Here is a 25,417-nt window from a genome sequence, read left to right on the forward strand (position 1 = left end):
GATTTTGGTGATGATTTTACGTCAGAATGTGAATCAGATGATAATGATGCAGAATCCGGGGACGAGGCTACTTCAGAATCGGAGGTTGAAGATGAGAATGATGCGAGCAATGAAGAAGAGTGGTCGAGCAGTGCTGAGGCGAATGTAGATGGTAGTGATAATGATGAAGATGATGTGCAAGCAACTGCAGAAGCGGCTCTCAAGAAGCTTATTCCATGCAACCTTGAAGATTTTGGAAAGGTATTGGATTTTGGGGTATTGGGGTTTGACATTGTTCATTGGTCATATTTGCCTATTCTTTTTCATAAGTTCGTCATATTTGCCTAGTTTAAAATGCAACATGACATAATATAGTTTGAAATACTAGGTGCATCACATCATTCTACAATGTTCATTTCTCTATGGTTTTTAGTACAATTTTTACCCTTATAAGGTTTTAAGAGCTGAAAAAGGAATGGAAGATTTTGTAATTGGTGGCATTGGAGGAGTGGTTTTTGAATGTTGATGGTAGTTGGTTGTTTTTAGTAGTAAAAAGGACCGTGCGTGAAAATTGTGGTGAATGTTTTGATTCATATCATATTTGACTTGCACTCTTAATGCCTCAATCATTTGGTTCGAAGCAATGCTATTATATATTCATTTCATTGTTGTTTTGTTTTAGGTGGAAGTCTTTATGATGCTTTAACATGTTCTTGAAACAATTGTAATAGCATGTAGAGAATCTTACAGTAAAATCAATAGGGATCACATACTATGATCTACTTGTCATTATGGAATTACACGTGTGGCAGGGGGCCTCTGGAGAATCTGAGAGTTGCACTGAGTCCACAAAGTCCAAGGCGGTTGAATCTGCTAATAAATCCAAACGATCACTAAAGAAAGGTAATTATTCAAACTACCTATTATGATCTTCATAATATATTTCTATGGTTGTGATGCTTTTCTTTGTTATATGGCATGGTATCCTTAAAATATGTTGCTCCTTACGGGATTAGTCGGGACACTGTTTTTGGACACCTGGTGCCAATAAAAAAAAAATATGTAGCTCCATATATGGGGGAAAAATATAAGGTATCTTACCATGCTTTGTGAGTTGCAAATCAACACTTTGAGCATGGATGCCAGATTCAGTACTAAGACCTTGATTAGCATTGATTGCTTTACAAAATCTCTCTTCAAAGTTCAAACTGAAACATTTGTATCTTGTGTTTGACATGATATATTCTAACATGTTTCTATGTTATTGTCTTTCCCCTTCAATCTGTTTATTGTCATTACCCACAAAATAAAAAGAAAAGTGGGAAACTTATTATAGGGAAAGAGGGATAATGGCAGCTTCAATTTGAGTAAGATTTTGCATCTCTTTTTAGTGGGTAGAAAGTGGACGCAATGCATGTATGAATGTTACTTTATGTATACTTGAGGAATATTACTCTTATGCTTATTTGAGGTCCAATTCAATGTAAACATTGTGCTTTGGCCTAGGGCTGAGTAGATCTAGGACAACTGAAAGATGGCCTATATAGGGGTCAATTCGCCGCAACATATTATCTCGGGAAGGGCCCTACATCTACCTCTCTTGTGACTGCCATCTTGCAGGAATTTTCTGCAGCAACCTAATCATCCTATTGGCCTCTAATATGACATGCAACACACTCAAATAATCGTGCTACATGCTATTATGATGCCAAACGTCTGGGAATTCATGTAATCATGATTTTTAAGCCATATTTATGTCATAAGGGGAGAATTCAGTTTCATCTTTCCTTCCTTTCCTTCCTTAAGCTGGTAATAGGTATAGAAGACCAGACATTAAATTTAACTTCCTTATAGACACATGCCAATGGGTCTGTGTAATAATTTCTCAAAATAGTTTATTTTGATAGGTAAACACAAGAGTGAAACTAATATCTGTTATAGGATATATCAAAACTCAACCGTGAGTTCGGAATTAGATGAAAAGGGCAGGTCCTTTATCTTTGACAGTAGCAGTACTCTGCTGTTACAACTTTTAGGGCATGGGATTAGGAAAGCATGAAGGAGAAACTTTTCTTACGTTTATTCTATCGAAATCTAGAAAGACATATTGAAAACACTTGCCCAATATTTTGACCAGAACCTGGACAGCAACAGTTTATAGTAATTAGTTTTGGGTCCGAACTTGTCACTAGTGAGATCACTAATACTTGTTGCAGCCTACAGAAGAATGTTGTTGGGTTTAAAAGGAGTGGAAAATTGCTGGGAGGAAGACCAGTGATTATTCTACTTGAATTGAACTAAAAATTCTCATCTCACTTACCTTGTAATGGCGGCAGCAAAAGAAGAGAATGCTGGTGAGGGCTGCAAGTTATGAGTTACCAGTCTATGGGCTGCTAGCAGGTTTGGTGGATATTTCCAGCACTTCTCCTTGAATTGTTGATGGAAAATAAGGAGAATGGCTGTGGAAGGAGCGACGAACCTGGGAAGGATTTTACTTCATTCTTTGGATAATAGTTCCAGTGTATGAAGGATTGGGAGGGGCATTACACTGAGAGAGAACTAGGGTTTCGAAACTTTGTAGCTTTGCTCTTGATTTGGAAAAAAAATTTAATCTAGCTTTAATGGCTCTAGGCATGATACTCTGTACTGAGTGAGTATATCAAGTTGTTATGCTTTGCCCACTATCTGCTTCTGGATGAGTCATTGAAGGCTCAAAAGTTTGAGAAGAGACTGAACATGAGGATTGAGATGGATTGATTGCCTCGAAGATAAGAGATTTTGTTAAGTTGGTAGATAGGGTGATGATGGAGGACTCCCTGCAACGGACAAAGGCCATTTTAGGACAATAGGCCTTAACAAAAATACTACTGGACAATACTTTAAAAAAACAAAAATACTACTGGACAATGTCCCGTTGGCAGACTTGCAGCAAGACGCACATGGGGAAGTGCTTGATGGGAACCAACACTTGCTCGAAGTGTGGGAAAATGGGACATTTGGTTAGGAATTGCTTGTAGTTATGTGCACCTTCAACAAGGAATGGTGGACAGAAGATGATGGTTCCAACTCGTGTTTTTACACACTTCAAGTGACGTCGAGACATCCAATGATGGGACCATTGGTAAAACTTCCTAACTCGAATAGAATCGTTGTATTTATTCAAAACATGGGAATCATTAGAAATGAGGAACAATTTAGGAACCTGGGTCAAACAACGGTAGACATGAAGAGCACGAACGACTACATGCTAATGGATTAGTATGCAAGGTATATGATCACAATACGGTATGATGAAAGCACGCCCTAGATTTCCCCATGAATTGAAGTATGTTGAGCAATCACACAAAGAATGAAACTGTGTGGAAACATGAAAAGGATATGAAGGACAAGTATGCATAGAGGTGAGTGAAAACATGAGCAAGTTTTGAGGACGGATATTTTTAAGGGGGGAGTTTATAATACCCCAGCCTTAGTTCCTTGGGTTGGATGAGAATATTTTTACTTGTCCCACGGGCCAATGCATTTCTGTAAGATCCATATTTTTGGCCCTATTATGGACATGAGATGCTGGCCCATGATTTGGGGTTCTGGAAAAACCAGGTTTAAGCGTAAGAAACTTTTTTTTTTTGATTGGCACCAGGTTTCCGAGAATGGCATCGGTTTAAGAGTAAGAAACCTGATTATACTTACATAAAAAAAAGCCCAAGAAACTTGATAGTGCACTTGACCTATTTGGAAAACACCTCAACGCTATAGAAATCCATCCAATATACTCTCCTATTTCGAATTGATGTCTATAGTTCTCTCCACGTCTCCTACCCACAGCATGATCACTCTTCTAGATGTTGCTTGTGCTGATCAAACCATGAGTGCTGTTTCAGTGCTTTGGACCGTCACATGTTTTTAGCCTCGAAACCTCTTGAAGAAATCGGACTGCGAATCCTAGCCACTTTACTTATATAAAAAAAGAGGTGCTACTTGACTTCAGCACCGACCTCCTTTACAAGAAATCTTGTTGAAGTTTCTTAAGGTGATGGGCTTCATTGATATGAATGGGGAAGAGAGACAGGTAGTAAGTGGGAAAATTGGAGAGAGTATTCTCAATCATACTTATCAAAAAAAAAAAAGGTATTCTCAATCAGTGTGATGTGCCCTCTCTTGGATAAATACAACCACTTCACTGTTTCAGTTAAAGGGATTTACTTCCAAGAAAAATAAGTTTACTTACCATCCACAATTTTTACCCATGTCTTTCCATATGAAAATTTTCCCAGGTCATATATTATTTTCATTGTGCTACCTATATATTTTAGTACAATAAGAATACTCATCTTTGTCCCTTGGGGGACGTTTTCAATCCCTTGAGACATAATTTTCCCTCTTGGTTTGCTGTTTTAAGTAATACATATTTTTTCTCTCATGTGTACTTGGTTATGCAAAGGTGTTTATATGTGTTGGGTTGCAGAGAACATGGAGCTTATACTTTTGACATCGCTATAAGTGGTTGTATTGGAATGATCTAGTATAGAATCACTATTTATGGTGTGCTTATTTTTGAAATGGAATATTTATGGTATTGTGTTATGTGGTGCACTTTGAGAGAGGAATGATTGGATTTTCAAGGATTGGGAGAATACAATGTCAGAAGGGCGTTTTCTTTAGAACTCTTTTCTTTTGGATGGTTTCCCATCTTGTTCTTCTATGTCTAGTTATCAAGAATTTTTTTATTTCTTTTTTCCTTTTTATTTTTGCTTAGGTATATATCCTGCATTCTTTCTGTGTACTCGGATTACATCCTTTTATTTCCATAAAGCTTAACGAATTTTTTTATTTTTTTATTTCTTTTTTCCTTTTTTATTTTTGCTTAGGTGTATATCCTGCATTCTTTCTGTGTACTCGGATTACATCCTTTTATTTCAATAAAGCTTAACTTGCTCATAACAAAATATTAATAATTTTAATTTATTGGCCTTTTTCTTAATTGCTTCTAATTACTTTCTTGCTCCATCTTTTTCTAGGTGATCGAGTAAAATACATTGGGCCTTCTATATGCATTGCAGCGGATAACAGGTCATAAATTGATTATTTCCTGTTTTTTCTTATTACATGCATTTAGGCCTCGTTTGGTTACACAAACCATCTTATCCATTACAACTTTTCCAAAACTCTCACACAAGATACAATAAACAATTCAACTTTTTCAAATTCTAAAACAAAAATAATATTAAAAAATTATATCTGAACAATATTTTATTCAACTTTTATTTCATCTTATCTCATCTCATTCGTGTAACCAAACGAGGCATTAAGGTTTAATATGTTAACATAAAAGTGAAAACTGGAGTTGACTTCGGAATATTCTTGGCATTTCTTCTATATGTTGATCAAAGAGTCGTGGTGATATGTACATTAGATATTTCCTTTATGACTAAATTGATCGTATAAAAATACTTGAACTTTGGAGGAAATATCTTGGTGGCAAAATTCTAGAGCTTTGTGGTTGAAAGAAGGTGATCGAAGCATGAAGTTTTTTCTTAGAATGACCAATTCCCATAGGAGATCTAATGCCATGAGATGATGAATATTGATGGAGATGTTTTCATGGAGATTCTTGTGATTCAAGAACATGTCGCCGGTTATTTTGAACAGTTGCTTATCGAGCCAGTGGGGTGGAGGCCAAATATTGATGGCTAGTGTTTGAGTCCATTGAGCAGTAGAATGTCTCTTGGTTCAAGAGGCTGTTTGAGGAGACCGAGGTTCACAAAGTGGTGAGGAAGATGGTCAAAGACAAAACAATTGGTCTAGATGGATTTTCTATGGGTTTCTTCTAATCTTGTTAGGAAGTGGTGAAGGAGGACTTATGGGAGGTTTGGATAGTGAGTTGGGATGTGATGAAAGTTAAATAAAATATTGTTAGAATATTATTTTTTAGTATTATTTTTGTTTTGGGATTTGAAAAAGTTGAACTGTTTATTGTATTTTGTGTGGGAGTTTGAAAAAATTGTAATGATTAGATGAGATGAAATGATATGAGTTGAGATGTTTTCTCAATCCAAACAACCCCTTAATGAGTATTTCATGAATTTTTTTAGACTAGGAAGTTTGAGAAAAGTCTCAACGCCAATTTTATTGCACTTATTCTCAAGAAGACTGGGGCATCAGGCATTAAGGATTATCGACCCGTTAGCCTTGTGAATGGGTGTATAAGATATTTCCAATGTGCTGGAAAATCTCCTAGGAGAAGTTTTGGGCGGATCATTACGAAACACCAAAATGCATTCGTATGGAGAAGACAAATATTGGACTCAATACTAATTGCCAATGAATGTCTAGATAGTAGATTAAAATCTGGCAATCTGGGTCTCTTATGCAAGTTTGATATGCCTACGATCATGTTAACTGGGATTTCTTGTTGTACTTGTTTGGGAGGTGTGGTTTTGGGGAGAGTTGGTGCTCATGGATTAGGCGGTTCATATCGACGGTGAGGTTATCAGTTTGGTGAATGGTAGTCTAGTTGGTTTTTTAACAACTCCCGAGAGCTAAGGCAAGAGGATCCTTTGTCTCCACTCCTCTTTGTCATGGTCTTGTAGGCGATGAGTAGAGTGATTACAACTATGGTTAATAGTAAACATCGGTATGCACAATCTCAAAACGTGTAGAAGCACGGCTACCATGTGTAGGAAAAGGTAAAGTTTTACTTTTACCATGACGACAAGTAGCACAATCAAAAGATATACTAGAAAAAGAAAACGAATCTTTATTACCAAACAAATCATGTTTTATAAGATGAGTCAAGACAATAGAATTAGGGTGACTCAATTTCTTTTGCCAAATTTCACTATTATTGGTAGTAGCCGTATAAGCAAGAGAAACAACATTAGGAATAGAAATTGTAAAGGAAACAAACGTTCCACTTTAGGCCCCTTTGCGGTCACCTTCCCCGACACCTGATCCTGCATAAGGCAACCACCGCGAGAAAAATGAACATCACAATTATTATCCACCAGTTGTTTTTAGAGTTTTGTGGCCTAGTGTACTCCATCCGTTTGTAGGGGGGAGTCGAAGACAAGATTTTTCTGGTGCCCCTCTAAGAAAGGGAAATTCACAGTCCGCTCTTTCTACCAAGCCTGCGAAGCCATGACAACGCACAATACAAATCCATTGCCATGGAAGAGTATTTGGAAGACAAAGGTACTCCCTAAAGGCAACATGTTTTGTATGGGCAGCTTCCTTGGGGAAGATCTTCACTCTAGACAACTTGAGGAAACATCGTGAATCATAGTTATGGATTGGTGTTGTATGTGTAAAAAGAGTGGAGAGTTCATCAACCATCTACTACTTTATTGTGAGATTGCCATGACATTGTGCAATGAAGTTTTTGCTCGGATGGGATTAGCTTGGGTGATGCCGAGAAGGGTAATCGACCTCCTAGCTTTTTGGAGAGGCATTTGGGGCAACTCTCATATTGCATCGATATGGAAGATGGTTCCAATACGTTTATGATAGTGTATTTGGAGGGAGAGGAATGAAAGAAATTTTGAAGATCAAGAGTGATCAATGGATGAGCTTAGAAATTTGTTTTTCAATACTTTTACTCCATTGGTCGATTGTAATTGATTTTTATGGCATGACTTTTCATGAATCCCTTGTATCACTAAACTAGCACACTTTGGCTTTGCTCTTGTATATGTCCCATATACTTGGGCTCTTGCTAATTCTTGGGATAAAAAAGAACTTTCAAAAGAAAAAAAAAAAGAATAGCAGTGGGAATAGGTCTATGCTCATGCTTGCAAATATGTTATTATGAAACCTAGTTACATTCAGGCTTTGCTTTATTTTTTATACTCTTTTTCGGGTATCATCATAAATATGGGCTGTTCATTTTAATTAGCAGAATAATTGATATTCAAATATTTCTATTCCCATCACATAATATCAAATATCTTACAGTCATTGATCAAAGTTTGGCATCTTTGCAGGCCTTTATCAAATGGTCAACATGGGGAGGTATATGAGGTGAATGGAGATCGAGTTGCTGTCATTTTGGATATTAGTGAAAAAAATGCTAATGACGAAGAGGGGGAGAAACTCAAAGAAGAACCTTCAAAACCCCCAATTTATTGGATAGATGGTACTTTTCTAATTGAATAAAAGCCTAATACTTGGATATTTTTTTTGGTGGAAATATCTTTCAATTCAATGTGGATGAAGTTGCAGTTTTGACATGTACTTGTCAAAAAAGAAAAAAAAAAGTTGCAGTTTTGATATGTTTGAATGCGTGTCATCCTTGTGTCTTTGTATGTAATGGTGCCTATGATTTAAAGCTGTTCTTTTGGGAAAAAAACTTTTCAGTTTTGGTGACTTGTTGATTGGTAATGGAAAAAGTTAACTGATTGAATTTAGTGAACTTATGAAAAAATAACTAGTTTGAACTATTCGACAAAACTTATCTCCATTCTTGCTGCAGGCAATGTAACTTGCGATTCTCTCTCTCTCTGTTTCTTCCCCTTAATTGTATGAATTATCTATTGTAATTCTTTGAGAGATCTTTACATGTGCTTTACAATGAGTTTCTCTATTATTTTTAGTAAATCATTTACTTACAAAAAAATAGAATCTATGCAACCGACATATGCCTAAGCACTTATTATTCTCCTGGAGCCCATCAAATAGTTGTGGCGTTTGATATCATTGCCTACACCATTAGTTTGACCAGTTTAATCCCTGTTGTCAACTTGTCCTTCCATCAGTACAAAGGTTCATGTAAATCAAGTGTTCTGTTATTTTGCAATATGTTGTTTCATGTGAGTTGTAGCTTTCTTCTCTAGTCGTCTGATGTATGAGAGGCTTGCTTTTCTCAGTGTATGTTCATAAGTTTTCTTACTAGATTGGTTCTTGTTCTATGGAAGATGGAAAGCTTTGACATGAGATACCATCAAATAGCTGTCAATCTGTTAGCTTCAATTGTGATTGAATCTGATATTTCTTCCATTTTTTTTTTAAAATCTTGTCTTTGGAACTGCTATTCTGAAGTTATATGTGAGCCTGTTTTTCACCCATTCGGCTGTTGTAGCTGTTAATTTGCAGATACTTCATGCTTTTACTTGCGAAGGGTTAAGTAATTTGCTAGTGTTCCTTTTTCATGCTAAGTATCATTCGAACTATTTTTCTATTTGAGTTTTGCTTATCTTGCCTAGGATTGATGAATATGATGTATATCATATCATTCTCTGTTTGTTTTGAAAAAGGAAAAAAATGGCCAAGAAGTAGGGTTTTCTAATGCTGGTTTTGTAAGGAAAAAAAAGAAAAGAAAAATAGCAGCAGCAATACCTTAGAGATGTTAACTTCCTGATTTATCTGTCAGTCTTAGCATGTGTATTTGCTCATTTGCTTCCAATGAAAGTGAAAAGTTTGATTTATTTACAGTTAAGGAGATAGAGCATGATCTTGACACTCAGACAGAAGATTGCTATGTTGCAATAGATGCTTTATGCGAGGTATAAAGTGAAGATAAGTTTGACATATTTTTTTTCTGATGTGAACAATAATAGAACAAAATGCAATCAAATGTGATAATGCTTCAAGCAATGCTCCCTAAACACGTGATGTTCACTTTTGAATTGTTTTTAGGTTTTGAGATCCATGCAACCACTCATTGTCTATTTTCCAGACTCTTCTGAATGGTTGTCTAGGGCAGTTCCCAAGTCAAATCGTAAGGAGTTTGTCCATAAGGTGCAGGAAATGTTTGACTTGTTATCAGGTCCAGTTTTTCTAATATGTGGGCAGAACAAAGTTGAATCAGGGTCAAAGGAGAAGGAGAAATTTGTAAGCTTTATGATTTTAAGCCTCCCAATTTTAATTTTTGGCTTTTAAACCTGTTCATAAACTTACTTCATCTTTATATGATGGTTGGCAGACGATGATACTTCCAAATTTCGGACGCCTTGCTAAACTGGTAATGATTGCTATGCTCAATAGCACCTGCAATTGACACAAACTCTCTAAATTGATAGATTGTCGACTTTTCATGTTCTACTGTCAGTTACCTTACCGCTTCTGTTACCTTGATCAAATGGTTTAAATCATGTACTGCACATGCGAGCTTCTGGAATCAGAGGTTGAATACATTTGAAGAATGTGAATTTGCCCTTACATTGTATTTGCTAAACACTTCTATTAAAGAGTAGCAGTTTCAATATTACAAACAAGTGCACTCTTGGGCATCTGACATGAAACGCCTTTTTGGGTGCAGATTATGATGCCAACAATTCCCCCTCACGAGTCATTTTGGAAGTTATAAGAAAATTATAGCTACTGCCTAGATTATATTATCTATGCATCTTTCCTTCATAGATTTCTAGCAAGCTGTATAGGAAAATTGAAGGTCGGGCTAGTAGCCAAGGCTTTATTCAAGCATATAGAGCAGATTATGATGAAACCTTTGCATGGTAGGTGGTAGCCACGATTAATTCTGTGTCTCCAAATGCTAGCCTAATATGTTCCCATTTGTTAGGCTTTGGCATTATGCCCCCAAATAATTTTTTTTAAAAAACATTCCGCTACTTCTACATGTATACATTCAAAATTGAGTGGTAGATTTAGTTCGTTTTCTCATAGCCAATGCTTAATAGGTTAAGCACAAGTACTAGGTGGTAGCATATTATGTTGATGGAATATATAGCTGTGTGACATGGAAATTTCCATTGTACAGAGACCCATGTTTGCTTTATTTCTGATATTATACAGTTTATTGGTACCACTTTCTCTTTAAAATCCATGTTAGGGATTTTGTTTATTACTGTGGACTACTTGCATCGTTTATTACTGTTGACTTTTCAGCCGCTCCCTTTAAAGCATCTCACTGAGGGTCTGAAGGCGACAAAGAGATCGGATAACAACGAAATATATAAGCTATTTGAAAATGTTTTGAGCATATATCCCCCCAAGGTAAATGTTTGACTTATTCTTGGGCATACTTGAAAATGAAATAATCATTGTAATACCCATGAGACGTATTTTAATGATGTTTTGTTGCTCATATCTTGCTTGCCTTTTCATTGGTCTTTCTATGCATTATATTACTGTTGGGTTCTACATGCTAATAAATATGACCTAGTTTTTTATTTTATTTTATTTATTTATTTTTATTATTGTTGGTTGTTGCTTGGAACACTTGGTCTCACACTTTTCGATGGAACTTAAAATAAAAAAAGTATTGCGGTGGCCTAAAAAATGCCAGGTGTCCATGTGTTTGCCTAGGCCGAACTCTACATGTTGTGGCTTGATGGTATTAACTTCTGAAGTGACTCGATATGAATTATGTGATAAATTTGCACAAGTGGCGGAGGCCTGAAATTCATAATTTCTCCGAGTTGAGCTTCTAATGAAATTAAAAAATATGTTGGCTGGTAATTCTTAAGCAATTTGTAACCAAATTAGAATTGGGTAAAAGAAAAACATTTTGGAGGGAATCTTGGAGGTAATCAAAGCATTTAGTTCCTGTTTGATACTTGCTAATTTTAGGTATAGCTTACTGTAGATTTACTTATCAAAAAAGGTATAGCTTACTGTACCCCATTGTATGTTCTTAGATTACTAGTTTCCTTGAACGTATAATGTTATCTTCTATTAGTTCTTTCTTTGGGGAAAAGATCTTCAACTTGGGAAGTTGGTGTGAAAGGAGTAGGGGACATTTTATGGAGTTGAGCTCATAGTTTTGAGTCCCGTTCCGGCTGGAACGGCTGGAATTTTCTGTTCCGGTGTAGTACCTGGTACATTATACATCTTCATTCTGTTTCATTCCAAATTCTGGCCCATTCTTGTCCATTCTGGCCAATTCCGGACTGCATTCCATTCCAGTCTGTTTTAATGACAAGTTTGTAATTTTCTTGTGTTTGGATGGCATTTTTGTAGATTTCAAGTTTAGATGACATTGGTGTAATTTTAAAATCTAAAAGGGATTTATATAATATAAATTTTTTTGTAACTTAAAAATATTTGCCCCCATTTTCTCTTTTTTATTTTTATTTTTATTTTTTTTTATTTTTATACTTTCTTGGCTCTTTATTTTTTCTTTGGTTTTTTTTTTTTTGTGTCTCAATGCAAGTTGGTAATTTTTTAATATTATCTTTTGACACGAATATCTATACTTGTTTTTAATGTTTTAAACGTATATTCATTTTAGAAATCTTCAATTATTCCATATATATGTATAAACTGATAATTAATAAAAGAAATACATATATATTTAAGTGTGTATCATATACATGTGTTTCTTTGATTAATTATCAGTTTATATATATATATATATATATATATATATATATATAGCTAATCCGAAAACGGTACGCCGGAACACCCCAGTACTGAAATATTCTGTTCCAGTACTTAAACTGGAATGATCACTGGAATGGAATTTAAAGCATTGGTTGAGCTTCGTCTTAACATGTCAATATATTTGGTTTTGAGGTTTAGAGTTCATTGGATGTCAAAAGGTAGTATGCCTTTCATTATTGCTATTTTTCTTTATGTTTGGAATTTTATGTATTTACATTTAATTTTAGGACTGGGGGAACGTTGGTACACCATTTGTGTACTTAAAGTCCTCCCTCTCCTTCCATATATATATATATATATATATATATATATATACTTTTTGAAAAAACAAACATGAGATGCAGGACATTGATGTTTCTTGAGAAAGGAAAAATATTGAAATCACTTGATTAGCTCCTCCAGGTTTTGTCCAGAAACTGTAAAAATATTGGGCTGCTTTTGTTTAATATACATTGTATGGATGGGATTGGATATTGTTGTTCAGGACTCTCTTTATGCTTATATATCTAAAACTTCTCAACTAAATTTTTTATCTGTCACATGGTTTTTGAGGGTGGGGTTGTGTATGGTTTTCTCTCCAGGGGTGATTTGAATGCCCCTCCTGCCTTGGTGAGATTTCATGTCATAAAAAACTTCTCAACTCTCATTTGTCGCTGTAACTTTTCATTCTAACTGATACTTATAAAAAACATTTCATTTTAACTTGTTCTACAAATTTATTTTTGTGATTCATAATGATTACCTTACTATTTTTCCTTGTTTTTGCAGGAGGAGGATCTCCTTAGAACCTTCAATAAACAGGTTGAAGAAGACCGGAGGATTGTGATAACACGGAGCAATTTGAATGAATTAAATAAGGTATGGAGCTGGTTCTAAAGTTGTGTTGAAGGAAAGATGGCATTTTGGATTTGGATAAATATTTACTTGTTGTTTGATGGACTCTGTTTCACTTCTAAACGGTTCAAGTTCATAGTGCATAAGTTGTTGGTGTTATTTAACCTACTTGACCTATGATATTGACTGCTGAAGTTGCGTATGCAGGTTCTCGAAGAAAATGAGCTGTCATGTATGGACCTATTGCATGTAAATACAGATGATGTGATATTGACCAAAAGGAGTAAGAAACTAACATATCTTTTGTTATTTCTATTTGTTGAAAAACTAAATTGTGTATGCCTATGTGCAAATATCTTCTCCGTTTGTTATTTTACTTATAAAAAAAAAAAAAAATCTCTCCGTTTGCACCAACCACGAGGGTGCTCAAGTAAAAAAAAACAAAAACAAAACAGGTTGGTATGTGCCAATCAGATAGTAGGGGTGAAAAACTGACAGATTGGTTCAGGAACTCATTTTTTAAAGCCTAAAACTGGCTGATCTGTGGTCGATTCAGTCAGTTCATTGGTTTGGGTACTTACGGAAAACAGCAAAACGGGTGATGAGGGAGAGAAAGAGAAGGCGACATATAATGGACTTCGGAGGTGACAGCAGTCAGTTGAAGGGGAGATGAGCAATGGCTGCAACACTGCGGCGGGGAGAGACCAGAGAGGCTGCAACCAAATACAGAGGTGGAGAAACGAGAAATATCTGACCAATGTCGGTTTCCAACCAAGCTGGACCTCAGACTGACTGCTTCTGCCATGGTTTCAGCCAGATCTGTCAGTTTCCAGCCAGTTTTGGCCAGTCTAGTCAGTTTCAGTCCTGCTTGTACGGCCCTAGAAGATAGTATAAGAAATGAATGTTTACATTATGGGTTGGAAGCTTGCTTATTTCACATGCAGGATGGTCACTTATGTCTTGTCAACTGAGAGCCAATTTTTCCGAAAATCATCATTTTAAACTTTGTCTGCAGAAGCTGAGAAAGTTGTTGGCTGGGCTAAAAATCATTACTTGTCTTACTGTGAGCTTCCATTGATAAAAGGGGAAAGATTGCTTTTACCACGTGAAAGGTATGTTTTCTTTCCATTGCTATAAATCATTAAGGTTTTGCAAACCCTTGAAGTTGGCTGTTGTGCTTTGGTGTGTGAAGCCTTGAAATTGCAATCTTGAGGTTGAGGGAACAAGAAGCTATATCTCGAAAGCCCTCACAAAGTTTGAAGGCATGTTTCATCATTTACAATGAGTATTTGAATACTGATAATAAAGCCTTGTTATATCATGTACATCTCTGACACAAAAATTATGGCAGAACGTTGCAAAAAATGAATATGAGAGCAATTTTATTTCGGCAGTGGTTCCCCCGGGTGAAATTGGTGTCAAGTTTGATGATATAGGTGCTTTGGAAGATGTGAAGAAGGCACTAAATGAACTTGTCATTCTTCCAATGAGGAGACCTGAGCTTTTCTCTCATGGAAACTTGTTGCGGGTATTGAATTTTTTATGCCTTGTATGCATTTTGATCAAGGCTGAATGGGGTTTGTGGTGTGCATTTTCATTATATGATTTTCTGAATGCTTTCCCAGCCTTGCAAAGGAATATTACTTTTTGGGCCACCTGGAACAGGGAAAACCCTTCTTGCCAAGGCTCTTGCCACAGAAGCTGGGGCAAACTTTATCAGCATAACGGGTTCGACTCTTACATCGAAGGTATGCAGAAAATAAGTTGCTCAATCTGTTACAATCTTTTAGGATCAAACAATTAGCCATATCTCTTATTGTGTTATGTTTTTAATACCCGGGGATTTAATATGATAAGAGTGGTGAATGAGATCCCATATTGATTAGGAGGAAGTTCTTGCAATTTATAATATTAAGTGGCTCCAATTTCAACCTAGTCCAGTATAAACCTTGATGTAGCTCAGGCTTCCTTTGAGTCATTACATAAAAGCATCAAAACCACCTAGTAAGGCCAGCCATGTGATATTGGGCGACGCCTCAAACCCCAAAGTTCAAAACAGACAGATCCATTCATGATTTAGAGTTCCTCCCTGTTTACAAAATTTCAAAGAAAAGATTTTCCAAGCAATCTCCCAACACAAGAAATAAAAACACCTCAAAACATTTCCAAGGTTTGGTCAGAGCAACTGAAATTTGAATATTTACACAATGTATAGTCCAAAAAATTAATCAAACTAAAAATACAATTACAACTAAAACATTTTGTACTAGCAAAAGTTATCATTGTAACATCACAAAATGCAAGCCGATGATCATCCAGCCACAAGGCCTTCAACCTCAATCAGCTATAGCCAAGTCCAATCTGAAGTCTTTGAACTTGATAGCTACCTCAAGAGAAACAACCTTCTACTACTCTGATTGAAATGCTCGTAATTGGGTCTCTCTCTCTCTCTCTCTCTCTGCTATGCCTTTTCGTCTTCTATTCCCGGTGCTTCTTGCTGGGAATAATCGTTAACCTTATATCAGTTTCTATTATCTTTGTGAGACCTCTTACCCTCTCTTTTTTCTTTTAGCAATTTCTTTTTGGGGATTGCTTATTTTTCCTTAGTTAGTTGAAGATGGATTGCAGTTTTTGGATAGAAGCAAAGTTGTTTCTGTTCATAAGAAAAGGGGGCAACTTTTTTTGTATCTCTGAAAAGAGCAGGAAGATATTGAAGTCTCTTTATCTTTCTGGAGGGATGGTTGTTTGGATGGCCAAGGTGGTGGAGGATTGCCTGAGGACTTCGGGAAAAATGGATTCTTACCAGACTATAAGGGAAGGAGACAAATTTTTCATGGTTCAAAGAGGACAGAATTTGTATGGTAGGTTTGTGAAGTTGATCGAGTATGGTACTGGTACGGGAAAGGGTATATTAGTGATTCCTGAAGGGTGGAAAGGGAGTGGATGGGCTGCTTTGTGAGGAATATGAGAGAGATGGTCAGTTCACCTTCCTTTGTTTCTACTCACGACAACATAGTTGTTTTTAATAATGGCGTTGCTTCACAGGATCCCAGAGGTAAAGAGGTACTTACAGCCACTTCTCACAGAGGTGCAACCTTCTCTGGTGAAGCTTCTTATGTGTTGGCATTGTTGAAGCCAGTGCCTGGGCATTCTGGTTCTCACTGGAAGGGAGGTAATGGATATCAGAGGAAGGAGGAGAATGTGTTGGAAGGAAGAAATAGGAAGGAAGGTTCGATGGTAGAGTCCCGACGGAATCAAATTGATGGCGGAGCTGTTGATTGGCCCTCCAAGGTGTTGCAGAGACTTGGAGAAGCGGAATGGTCACTCTGGCATATACAGGCAGAGATTATTGGCTGGAAGGAGAAGTTTGACTCTCTGCTGAAAAAGGTAAATGGAGGCTCGGGCTTGCTTAGAGGCTTGGGCTTGCTAAGAGCACTGGCGTTGGACTAGCCAAATGCTAGTGAAGTCTAAAATATAGCTAAGTTCTACTTAAATGAGCTGCATTGAACTAGCTAAAATCCTTGAGGTGAAACTTTGAGCTATAGTAAATGGAAAGGGAAGTCCAAACTTGGCTAGTCACTGTTCACAGATCAAACCCATATTTAATTTCCAAACTTTTTATTGTTTGCATTTTAATGTTAACACTAACCATATGTTAATTAATAATTTAATAGTTTCTAAATTATTAATTAATATATTTAATTTCCAAACTTTTGATTGTTTGCATTCTAATGTTAACACTAACCATATGTTAATTAATAATTTAATAACTTCTAAATTATTAATTAACATATGCTTAGTGTAGTGGCAAAATATGTAAAAAAAAATTAAAAAAAAAAATATTATTAAAAAAATAATAGTATATTATTATTTTGGCTTATTTTTACCTTGTCTAATGTGAGGTTATACTTTAATGGCTTTGACTTTAGTTAAAACATCTAGTTTTAGCCATATTTTTACTTTGGCTTTGGCTAGGCGAATGCCAATGCTCTAATGGGTTTGGGCTAGGTTTCAGTGGTTTTTAAAGAAAATAAGAAGGTATTGGGGGCGTTGTCTGGGCCTATGGTTGCTGAGAAAGGAGTTGGGCTGGACAGAGTCCCAATCACAGGGTCTGTCCACTGGAGGCCTAAGATTCTTCGTGGGCAGCAGAAGTCTCAAGCTCGTTAGGTATGGTGGAGGCTCAGCCCAAGCAGACGGCGGTTCCGATGGAAGTTTCGTCTTCACTGAAAGGATCGAAGGCGGTAGGAGAATCTTCAGGGGGCATTCCGGCATTGAGTTCCATGGAGGTGACACTTAGTTGACAGAGATCCAAGAGCCCGTAATGAGTGGATGTTTAGCCCAGTCCATAGACGACTCAGATGGATGGGCTTGCAACTCTGACAGGGTCAACGACGAAAGGAGAATATTCTGGGGGATTTTTGAAGACGAGATTTACTCCAGCGAGAGGGAGGAAGTCGTTTTCTCCTATTCTGGGGGTTGTGCAGAATGAGTTTATCTTAGAGAAGGGCAATGAGGAGTCAATGTAGTCATTATCGTCTTATTAGTTATGTAATGGTGGCGTCGAGCAGGTGGTAGGGGGTGTGACAATGGAGGAGGTAGATGGTGGCGAGGGGCTGAGGTTGAATGCTCATGGGTTTGTCGAGATAGATGATTCAGGGTTCCCTTGCACCCAGTTTAATAATACAGATATGCAGTTGGCTCTTTTTGGAGGTGAAGATTATGAGGAAAGTGAATTTGGTGATATGTTTGAATCAGATGAGGATTATGCTCCTAATCCGTTGTGTTCCATTCCTCCAAGGATTGATTGGAATGATAAATCTTCTGAATGGGTGTTGCAAAAGGTGGATGAAATTAAGGATTGTGTGGGAGTTTCTTATGATGGCTTTGAGGAACAATTTAGAGCCCTCCTTATTGCTATTGAGGCTGGTCAACCTTCTTTGGCTAGATCCGCTTAGAAAAAGGAGAGGGAATTGAAGAGATTGTTGTGCTTAGTTCATTATAATGGTAGGGAAGGGGAAGTGCCTTTAGACGTAAAAGCAAGGAGAGGGCTGCCAATGATTATTAATGAAACCTAAGATAATTTCTTGGAATGTTTGGGGCTTAATGATTTTAGAAAACGTCTCCGGCTGAAGAATTTGATTTGTAAATGGAGGGTTGATGTTATTTGTTTACAAGAAACCAAACTGAAGTTTGTTAATCAATCTATTGTTAATAGTTTGTGGAGTTTTCATTGTGTGGGATGGGTTGAGTTAGTATCGAAAGGGGCATTGGGGGGTATCATTGTTTTGTGGGATAGGAGGGTGGTGGAGTTGATAGATCATTATGTGGGAGAATATTTGGTGGCGTGCCATTTTAAGAGTGTGGGTGATGGTTTCGAATGGATCTTTGCATGTATTTATGGTCCGAATGTGGATAGTAGTAGGAGTATTTTATGGGATGAAATGGTGGGTCTTTGGTGTTGGTGGGATCTCCCTTGGTGTTTTGAAGGAGATTTTAATATTACTCGATATCCTAGCGATAGAGTGCGGGATTCTCATTTTTCTCATGCTATGACAGTCTTTTCAGATCTGATTTTCGAGTTAGATTTGATTGACTTACCGATGGTGGGAGGGGATTTTACGTGGTCCAATGGTAGGGTATGGTCTAGGCGACAGATTCCTGGTTTTGGCTTTTTGGGAAGTTAATTTTTCAGATTTGAGTCAGAAAAGACTTTCGAGAATTTGTTCTGATCATTATCCCATTTTGCTGGATTGTGGGGGTATTATCGGAGGGTGTAGGCATTTCAAATTTGAAAATATGTGGCTGCAGGATGACGGTTTTGTGGATAGGGTAAGGATGTGGTGGTCTTGGTACACTTTTTTTGGTACTCTGAGTTTTGTTCTGGCAGGAAAACTCAAAAGTGCTTAAATAAGATTTGAAGAAATGGAATAAAGAGGTGTTTGGGAACTTGGACAGCAAGAGGAAGCTTCTTCTGGATCAGTTGCAGTGTTTGGAGGATAGGGAGTTGTTGGGGGATTTATCTGGGGAGGTTATGGAGAGAACAAAAGGGGTGGTGGCTGAATTGGAGTCGATCTCTTTAATGGAGGAAATTTCATGGAGGCTAAAATCTCAGGTTTTGTGGTTGAAGGAAGGTGATAAGTGTATAAAAGTTTTCACCAAATGGCAAACTCTCATTGAAGAAATAATGCTATAGAGGTCCTACATGAAGGGTGATAACATTCTTTCGGTTCAAGAGGCTATCAAGGAACATATTGTGAATTTTTATGAGAAGTTGTTTAAGGAATATTTCTCTTGGAGACCCAAGTTAGACGGGCTGTTTTTTTACTCTGTTGACCAGATATGTGCAGAATGGTTGGAGAGAGTTTTTGAAGAAGAAGTTCTTGATGTGGTTAGAGGAATGGCAAGGGACAAGGCTTTGGGTCTAGATGGTTATTCAATGGCTTTTTTTCAAGCTTGTTGGGACATTGTGTGTGAATATTTTATGAAGGTTTTTTTTTTTAATTTCATTCATATATGAAATTTGAGAAAAGTTTCAATGCTACTTTTATTGTACTCATTCTTAAAAAGGTGGGGGCTATGGAGATGAGACATTTTCGGCCTATTAGTTTGGTATATGGGTGTACAAGATTATTTCTAAGGTGTTAGCTAATCACATGAGTGTGGTGATGGAGAATATCATTTTGAAGTCTCAAAATGCATTTGTGAGGGGAAGACAAATTCTTGATTCAGTTTTAATTGCTATTGAATGTTTGGAGGGTAGAATCAAGTTGGGTGAATCTGGAATTTTGGTTAAATTGGAAATGGAGAAGGCTTATGACCATGTTGGTTGGGAGTTTCTCTTGTACTTACTTGGGAGATATGGCTTTGGAGAGAAATGACGTTCGTGGATCAAGCATTGCATTTCAATGTCGAGGTTGTCCATCTTGGTAATGGTTCTTCGATTGGGTTCTTCAACAGTATGCGTGATTTGAGACAAGGAGATCCTCTATCTCCTTTTCTTTTTGTCCTTGTTATGGATGCTTTGAGTCGAATGATTGAAGCGGCGGTGGAAGGAAGTTTCTTGTCGGGTTTTGTGGTGGGAGATGAGTCTCGGAGTAGCTTAAAAGTCTCTCATCTTCTTTTTGCTGATGACACTTCTATTTTTAGTGAGCCTAATCAAGATCATCTTCGTTCTTCGAGAGCCCGTTTGTTATGTTATGAAGCTGTTTTGGGACTTAGAATCAACTTATCTAAATCTGAAATTGTGAACCATTTCAAATATTTTAGATCTGGCCAATATTTTCAGGTGTAAGGTATTTTCGTTGCCTTTGAGGTATCTTGGTCTTCCCTTGGGGGCACCTCACAAATCTGTTTCGATTTGGGATGGGGTGATTGAGAAGATCAAAAAGAGATTAGCTGGATGGAAAAAATTATATTTGTCTAAAGGGGGGAGAATAACCTTGATTAAAACCACATAGTCTAATCTTCCTACTTATTTTCTCTCTCTTTTCCCTTTGCTGGCAGGGGTGGCAAAAGGAATTGAGAGGATTTTTCAGAACTATTTGTGGGGAGGTAAAGGAGAGGAACAAAAGTTTCGTTGGTCAGTTGGAATAAGGTTTGTCAGCCAGTTTCTTGTGGTGGTTTGGGGGTGTGAAATTTGAGGCTTTTTAACAACACACTTCTTGGGAAATGGCTTTGTAGATATCATATCGAGAGAGATGCGTTGTGGAAAAATGTTGTTGATGTTAAATATGGGAGTATGTGGGGGGATTGGTGATCTAATGAAGTAAGAGGAGTGAGTGTATGGGGTGAGTTTGTGGAAGGCCATTCGGATGGGTTGGGGCGAGTTTGTTAATCATTTTAAATTTAAGGTGGGGGATGGGACAAAGATACTTTTTTGGCATGATATTTGGTGTGGGGATTCAGCTCTCAAGATTGCTTTTCCTTCTCTTTTTAGGATTGTTAGGGATCAAGATGCTGCAGTGGCTGATTCTTTTTCTTGTATGAATAATAATCTTCAACGGAATGTAGATTTTGTTAGAGATGTGCATGATTGGGAAGTGAATGTAGTTTCTGATTTTTTTGGAAGACTTTATAATTCGAAGATTTTCCAGGGAAGGGAGGATAGTTTGCTGTGGGTTCATGCAGGAAATTCCATTTTTGGTTAGTTTCTTTACAAGGTGCTAACCCGTCCTTGTGGCTATGATTAGCCTTGGAAAAGTATTTGGAGAGTGAAGGTACCTAGTAAGGTGGCGTTTTTCTGTTGGTTGGTGTCTCTTGGTAAAATTGTGACCACGGACAACTTAAGAAATTGTGGAATGTGTGTAGTTGATTGGTGCTTCATGTGTAAGAAAAATGGTGAATCTGTTAACCATGTTTCTCTTCATTGTGAGGTGGCCCAGACTTTGTGGAATGAGATTTTTGGTCGGACGGGTATTGATTGGGTGATGAAGTTGTGGATCTTCTTGCATGTTGGAAAGGTTCTGAGGGGAGAAAACGTGTTGTTGCCATATGGAAGATGATTCCTTTGTGCTTTATGATTTGCTTTAGTCTCTTTTTGTTTCTAAAGTGAATTAGGTATTTCCTTTGTTTACTTCCTGTGTACTTGGGCTTTGTCTATTCTTGGTAATAATATTCCCTTATTAAGTTTAAAAAAAAACTACTTTGATAGAAGAATATGGGTATGAGGTGGTGAGCTGCTACGTGCTAAGTAGCAAATTAATGGGGGTGGGGGAAAATGGCAATCTAGTCATAAATAGTTATCAACAATTCCCAAATTAAAGATTACTAGTTTGGTGGCCTTGCACGAACTTGACTCTCCCTGTAATTTCCTATTTACTTACTAAGAAAATTCATTTTAAAAAGATTATCGAGAGCCCAAATGTTAGCAAGGCCAGATCCAATAGCAAAAAATTATTGTATCAATGGTTGCGGGAGGTTCTTAGTATTGCTGGTGCATTTCTATAACCTTTTGATATTGAAGCCAAAACATATTAGAACAAAGCTTCAAACGCAAGTGATAATTTCCCCAAAACTGATCTCCCAGAGGTTTTTTGCAGTACACATTAGGCAACAAAAGCCATCTTTACTAAAATTGGGTGACCTAATGAGACTTCTATTGCCTATGGGTGCTGTATGATTCCTAATTATTTTATCAATAGTGCAGTTGCATATGCAGAAACAATAGAAAAGCACAAGATGACACATTCGAAGTCATATAGGCTCAATAATGAATATGAGGTGGGGAAGCTTGCAACTTTGCAAGCAGTAGCACAAAAGTGCAAACATTTTGCTCAATATGCATTGGTTGCAGTATAATTGAAAGAAGAATAAGATCGTAGTATTGGTACTAGCAATCAAATGGGCCATGGACAAATCTACAGAATTTGCAGAACAGCACAAGGACTGGACTAATTTCAATAAAAGGTAGATAAGAGAAGCAGATCCTGAGAAATAAGGAGAGGAGGTGAGATAGATAAATGGAAATGCTGATTAGGTAGATATCAAAGGCGTAGAAAGAGGATTCCAATCCACACTCGTAAAGTCGCTGCCCCAAAATAAGTCATGGTTTCTCTTCCATTACCACATGACTGTCACGTGCCCTTGCAGCTTTAGGAAAAAGTCCCTTATCCACATATTTTTGAGAGAGGGAGGGAGGGAGGGTGGGTGGAGGGACGGACAACAGCTGCAGTGACCTTCTTTTTGGCACTCCACTGAGTTTCTATAAGAATCACCCAAATTCGTAACACCTCCCTTTTGGCTCTCCACTGACAGTTCCTGTAAGAATCACCCAAATTCGCAACATAGTTACATAAGGGTAAACTTTCTGGGGTTGGATCTGCAATTTGAAAAGAAGAAAGAAAAAAAAAGTTGCCAAAAATAAAAAAAAAGACAAAACAAAGAAGTCCCTCTCCCAGTCCCAAAGACAAATAGATCAAAGCACAAGCCCTTCATGTATTTCTCAACCATGTTAACAGTTTACTTATGTGCTTCAGATGTACACAGTGCATCATAGCCCATCATTGAGTTAACAGATACACTTGAGATCGAAATGAAACCTCTCCCCATTTCCAGATAGTGGCAAGTATCTTGCTATCATGTTCCTCTAAAAACATAATCTTACTATTCCATAGAATTCATAACTCCTCGCTTTCATAAATTCTAAGCCTAAGGTTAAACAAACATTTGGACGAGATAACCAAGGATGGAATTCAATTTTTGTTTTACTTGTTTCTTTGTTCCCTTTTCTCAACAACCAAACAAATGAGACATGTTTCACAAGGAAAACTGAAATAAATATGGTAATAATGAGAAACAAACGCGTTGACAAAGGAAACTAAATCCAAAGAAGCAATAGAAACATACTTATCCAAGTTTATCTCGGTTTGACCAAACGAATGGGCTCGAGTGCTGGGTGCAGCAGCCATAAACTTGTTTTTGATCGAACACACTCAAAGAACACAGATTGTGAAAGGATACGAATGAAGAATGCACTTTCTTTGTTAGAAGCCCATCGCCTTCGAAGATCGAACACAAATTGAATATTTTGGGAATTCCTTTCATAACACCTGAGAAATGGCCAGCAATGGGGACCCCAAAACCACCGATCTTACCTCATAAACGGCTCCCAAAAACCATCTTTTCCCCCTAACAAACCACTCTCTTTGCATGAAGAGAAAGAAGCAAAGCGAGAGAGAAAACAGAGTGAGATGGAGCCCTCAACTTTCCTGGAGAAAAGTCACTGTTGACTGAAGCGGTGGAGCCGTAAATATAGGGTGCAAAGATCCACCCAATTGTCCATCTTCTTTGGTGAGGCACAGAGAAATCTAGAAATGGCAAGGAGTAACTAACGATGGGTATTAAGAGGGTCCAGTTCTTCTGAGGGATCAGCATAAAGGACACCTGCTTTTTACACTAAAAAGGTAAAGGAGCCTGATTTTGGAAGCGGGACGAGACATTAGACGTGAATATGTGTTGGGAGACCTTTCTTATAGATTAACACATGAACATGGAACTAAGGGCAAAGGAGCAAAGCATGAAAGGATTCGGCGGTAGCAGAGCGGACAAATGAAGGGTAATGTGAGAGAGCAGTGTAAAGAAAACACCTTGGTCAGTGAAAAAAGGGTAATGGAAGTTATCAGGGATTGGGGAGAGTGAAGCTTCTGAAGAGGATGAAAATTGATGTGTGACGCGATGATTGTGTTAGATGGGGGAAGTAAAGCAACAAATGGGAGCCGTAGGGAAATGAAAAAACTGGCAGAGAAAACAAGGGCAACCAGGAGAACCGAGAACCCACTTTTTCCTTGGAACCAGGCAAGATGAGAGTAACAAGAGTGGAAAGCATAAAACCCAACAAAGGACTCCAGTCAATGTGTAAAAGTTGGTAAATGTTGCAAAATGACGAAAAAGATAACTTCAAAACGCTGCAGCAGCATCATCCCTTCAAGGACATTTTCGTCCATCTGCGTGTCAAGAAAATCTCACAACTGGTTCTTTTCTTATAAGAGTAGATATGAGCAATACCAAATTTTACCGAAAACAATGTGTTTCAACCAAACACATTATTCAAGGCCACATGATAAAGAGGGAAATCACCACATACCACAAAGATATCATGCCATGAGAGCATTGATATACCACAAAGATATCACGCCACAAAGATATCACGCCATGATGGGCCTCAAACAGGTCACAAATTTATTTATATCATGGGCTCAAGAATAAATAGCATTCGCACGAGTTCCAAAAATTCATAAACCCCAAATATACGCATAAGCATTTCTCCATCTATTCCAACATATTCCGTATACAAAATTTTCTCAAAGGCCCACATTTAATATCAAAATAACATGGAAATGTGTACATAGCCGAAGTTTATACAAGTTGAAAATACAAGTCCAAAGTGCACAATTTCTCAACTAATTTTTAACACAAAAACCCATTCAAGAGCCACTTGTTTGCTAGTCAATGTAATGACCATGATGCTCCTTTACCAACTGTCACTTGGAACCTAATTCAAGACCAATACAATACATCGAGCCCTACACTAAAAGAGTAACCATTTAACTCTTTAAAGCAACACAATTTTTAATAAGAGGAATTTATGCCTTATCTGAGCCTTGAATGGGACTTGCATTAAATTTGTTTCCTAGAATAAAATCTGGACAGCTCCCAATCAAAGTTTTTAAGACTTTAATACAAATACCAGAAACCTGAAATTTATGTCACAAAAATACACGCTTCTGCAATGTACACCTCCGAGACTTGGCATTTCAGCTCCTTTAATTCA

At 37.3% G+C, this 25,417-nt stretch overlaps 1 protein-coding gene across 1 annotated transcript in view; it reads left to right on the forward strand.

Annotated features, from left to right (window-relative positions):
* The window catches only part of LOC108998137 (peroxisomal ATPase pex6-like), a 38,022-nt gene that overhangs the window by 2,264 nt on the left and 10,341 nt on the right, over positions 1 to 25,417 (forward strand). Inside the window, exons 5-18 of the mRNA XM_018974597.2 lie at positions 1 to 240; positions 792 to 882; positions 4,998 to 5,049; positions 7,959 to 8,110; positions 9,406 to 9,476; positions 9,610 to 9,804; positions 9,896 to 9,934; positions 10,819 to 10,926; positions 13,084 to 13,173; positions 13,357 to 13,432; positions 14,165 to 14,261; positions 14,342 to 14,411; positions 14,501 to 14,677; positions 14,775 to 14,897. Coding sequence (XP_018830142.2) covers positions 1 to 240; positions 792 to 882; positions 4,998 to 5,049; positions 7,959 to 8,110; positions 9,406 to 9,476; positions 9,610 to 9,804; positions 9,896 to 9,934; positions 10,819 to 10,926; positions 13,084 to 13,173; positions 13,357 to 13,432; positions 14,165 to 14,261; positions 14,342 to 14,411; positions 14,501 to 14,677; positions 14,775 to 14,897 — 1,581 coding nt within the window. The remainder of the gene's footprint in view (positions 241 to 791; positions 883 to 4,997; positions 5,050 to 7,958; positions 8,111 to 9,405; positions 9,477 to 9,609; positions 9,805 to 9,895; positions 9,935 to 10,818; positions 10,927 to 13,083; positions 13,174 to 13,356; positions 13,433 to 14,164; positions 14,262 to 14,341; positions 14,412 to 14,500; positions 14,678 to 14,774; positions 14,898 to 25,417) is intronic.

The sequence above is a fragment of the Juglans regia genome, chromosome 16 (genome assembly GCF_001411555.2).
Source record: "Juglans regia cultivar Chandler chromosome 16, Walnut 2.0, whole genome shotgun sequence".
Lineage (NCBI taxonomy): Eukaryota > Viridiplantae > Streptophyta > Magnoliopsida > Fagales > Juglandaceae > Juglans > Juglans regia.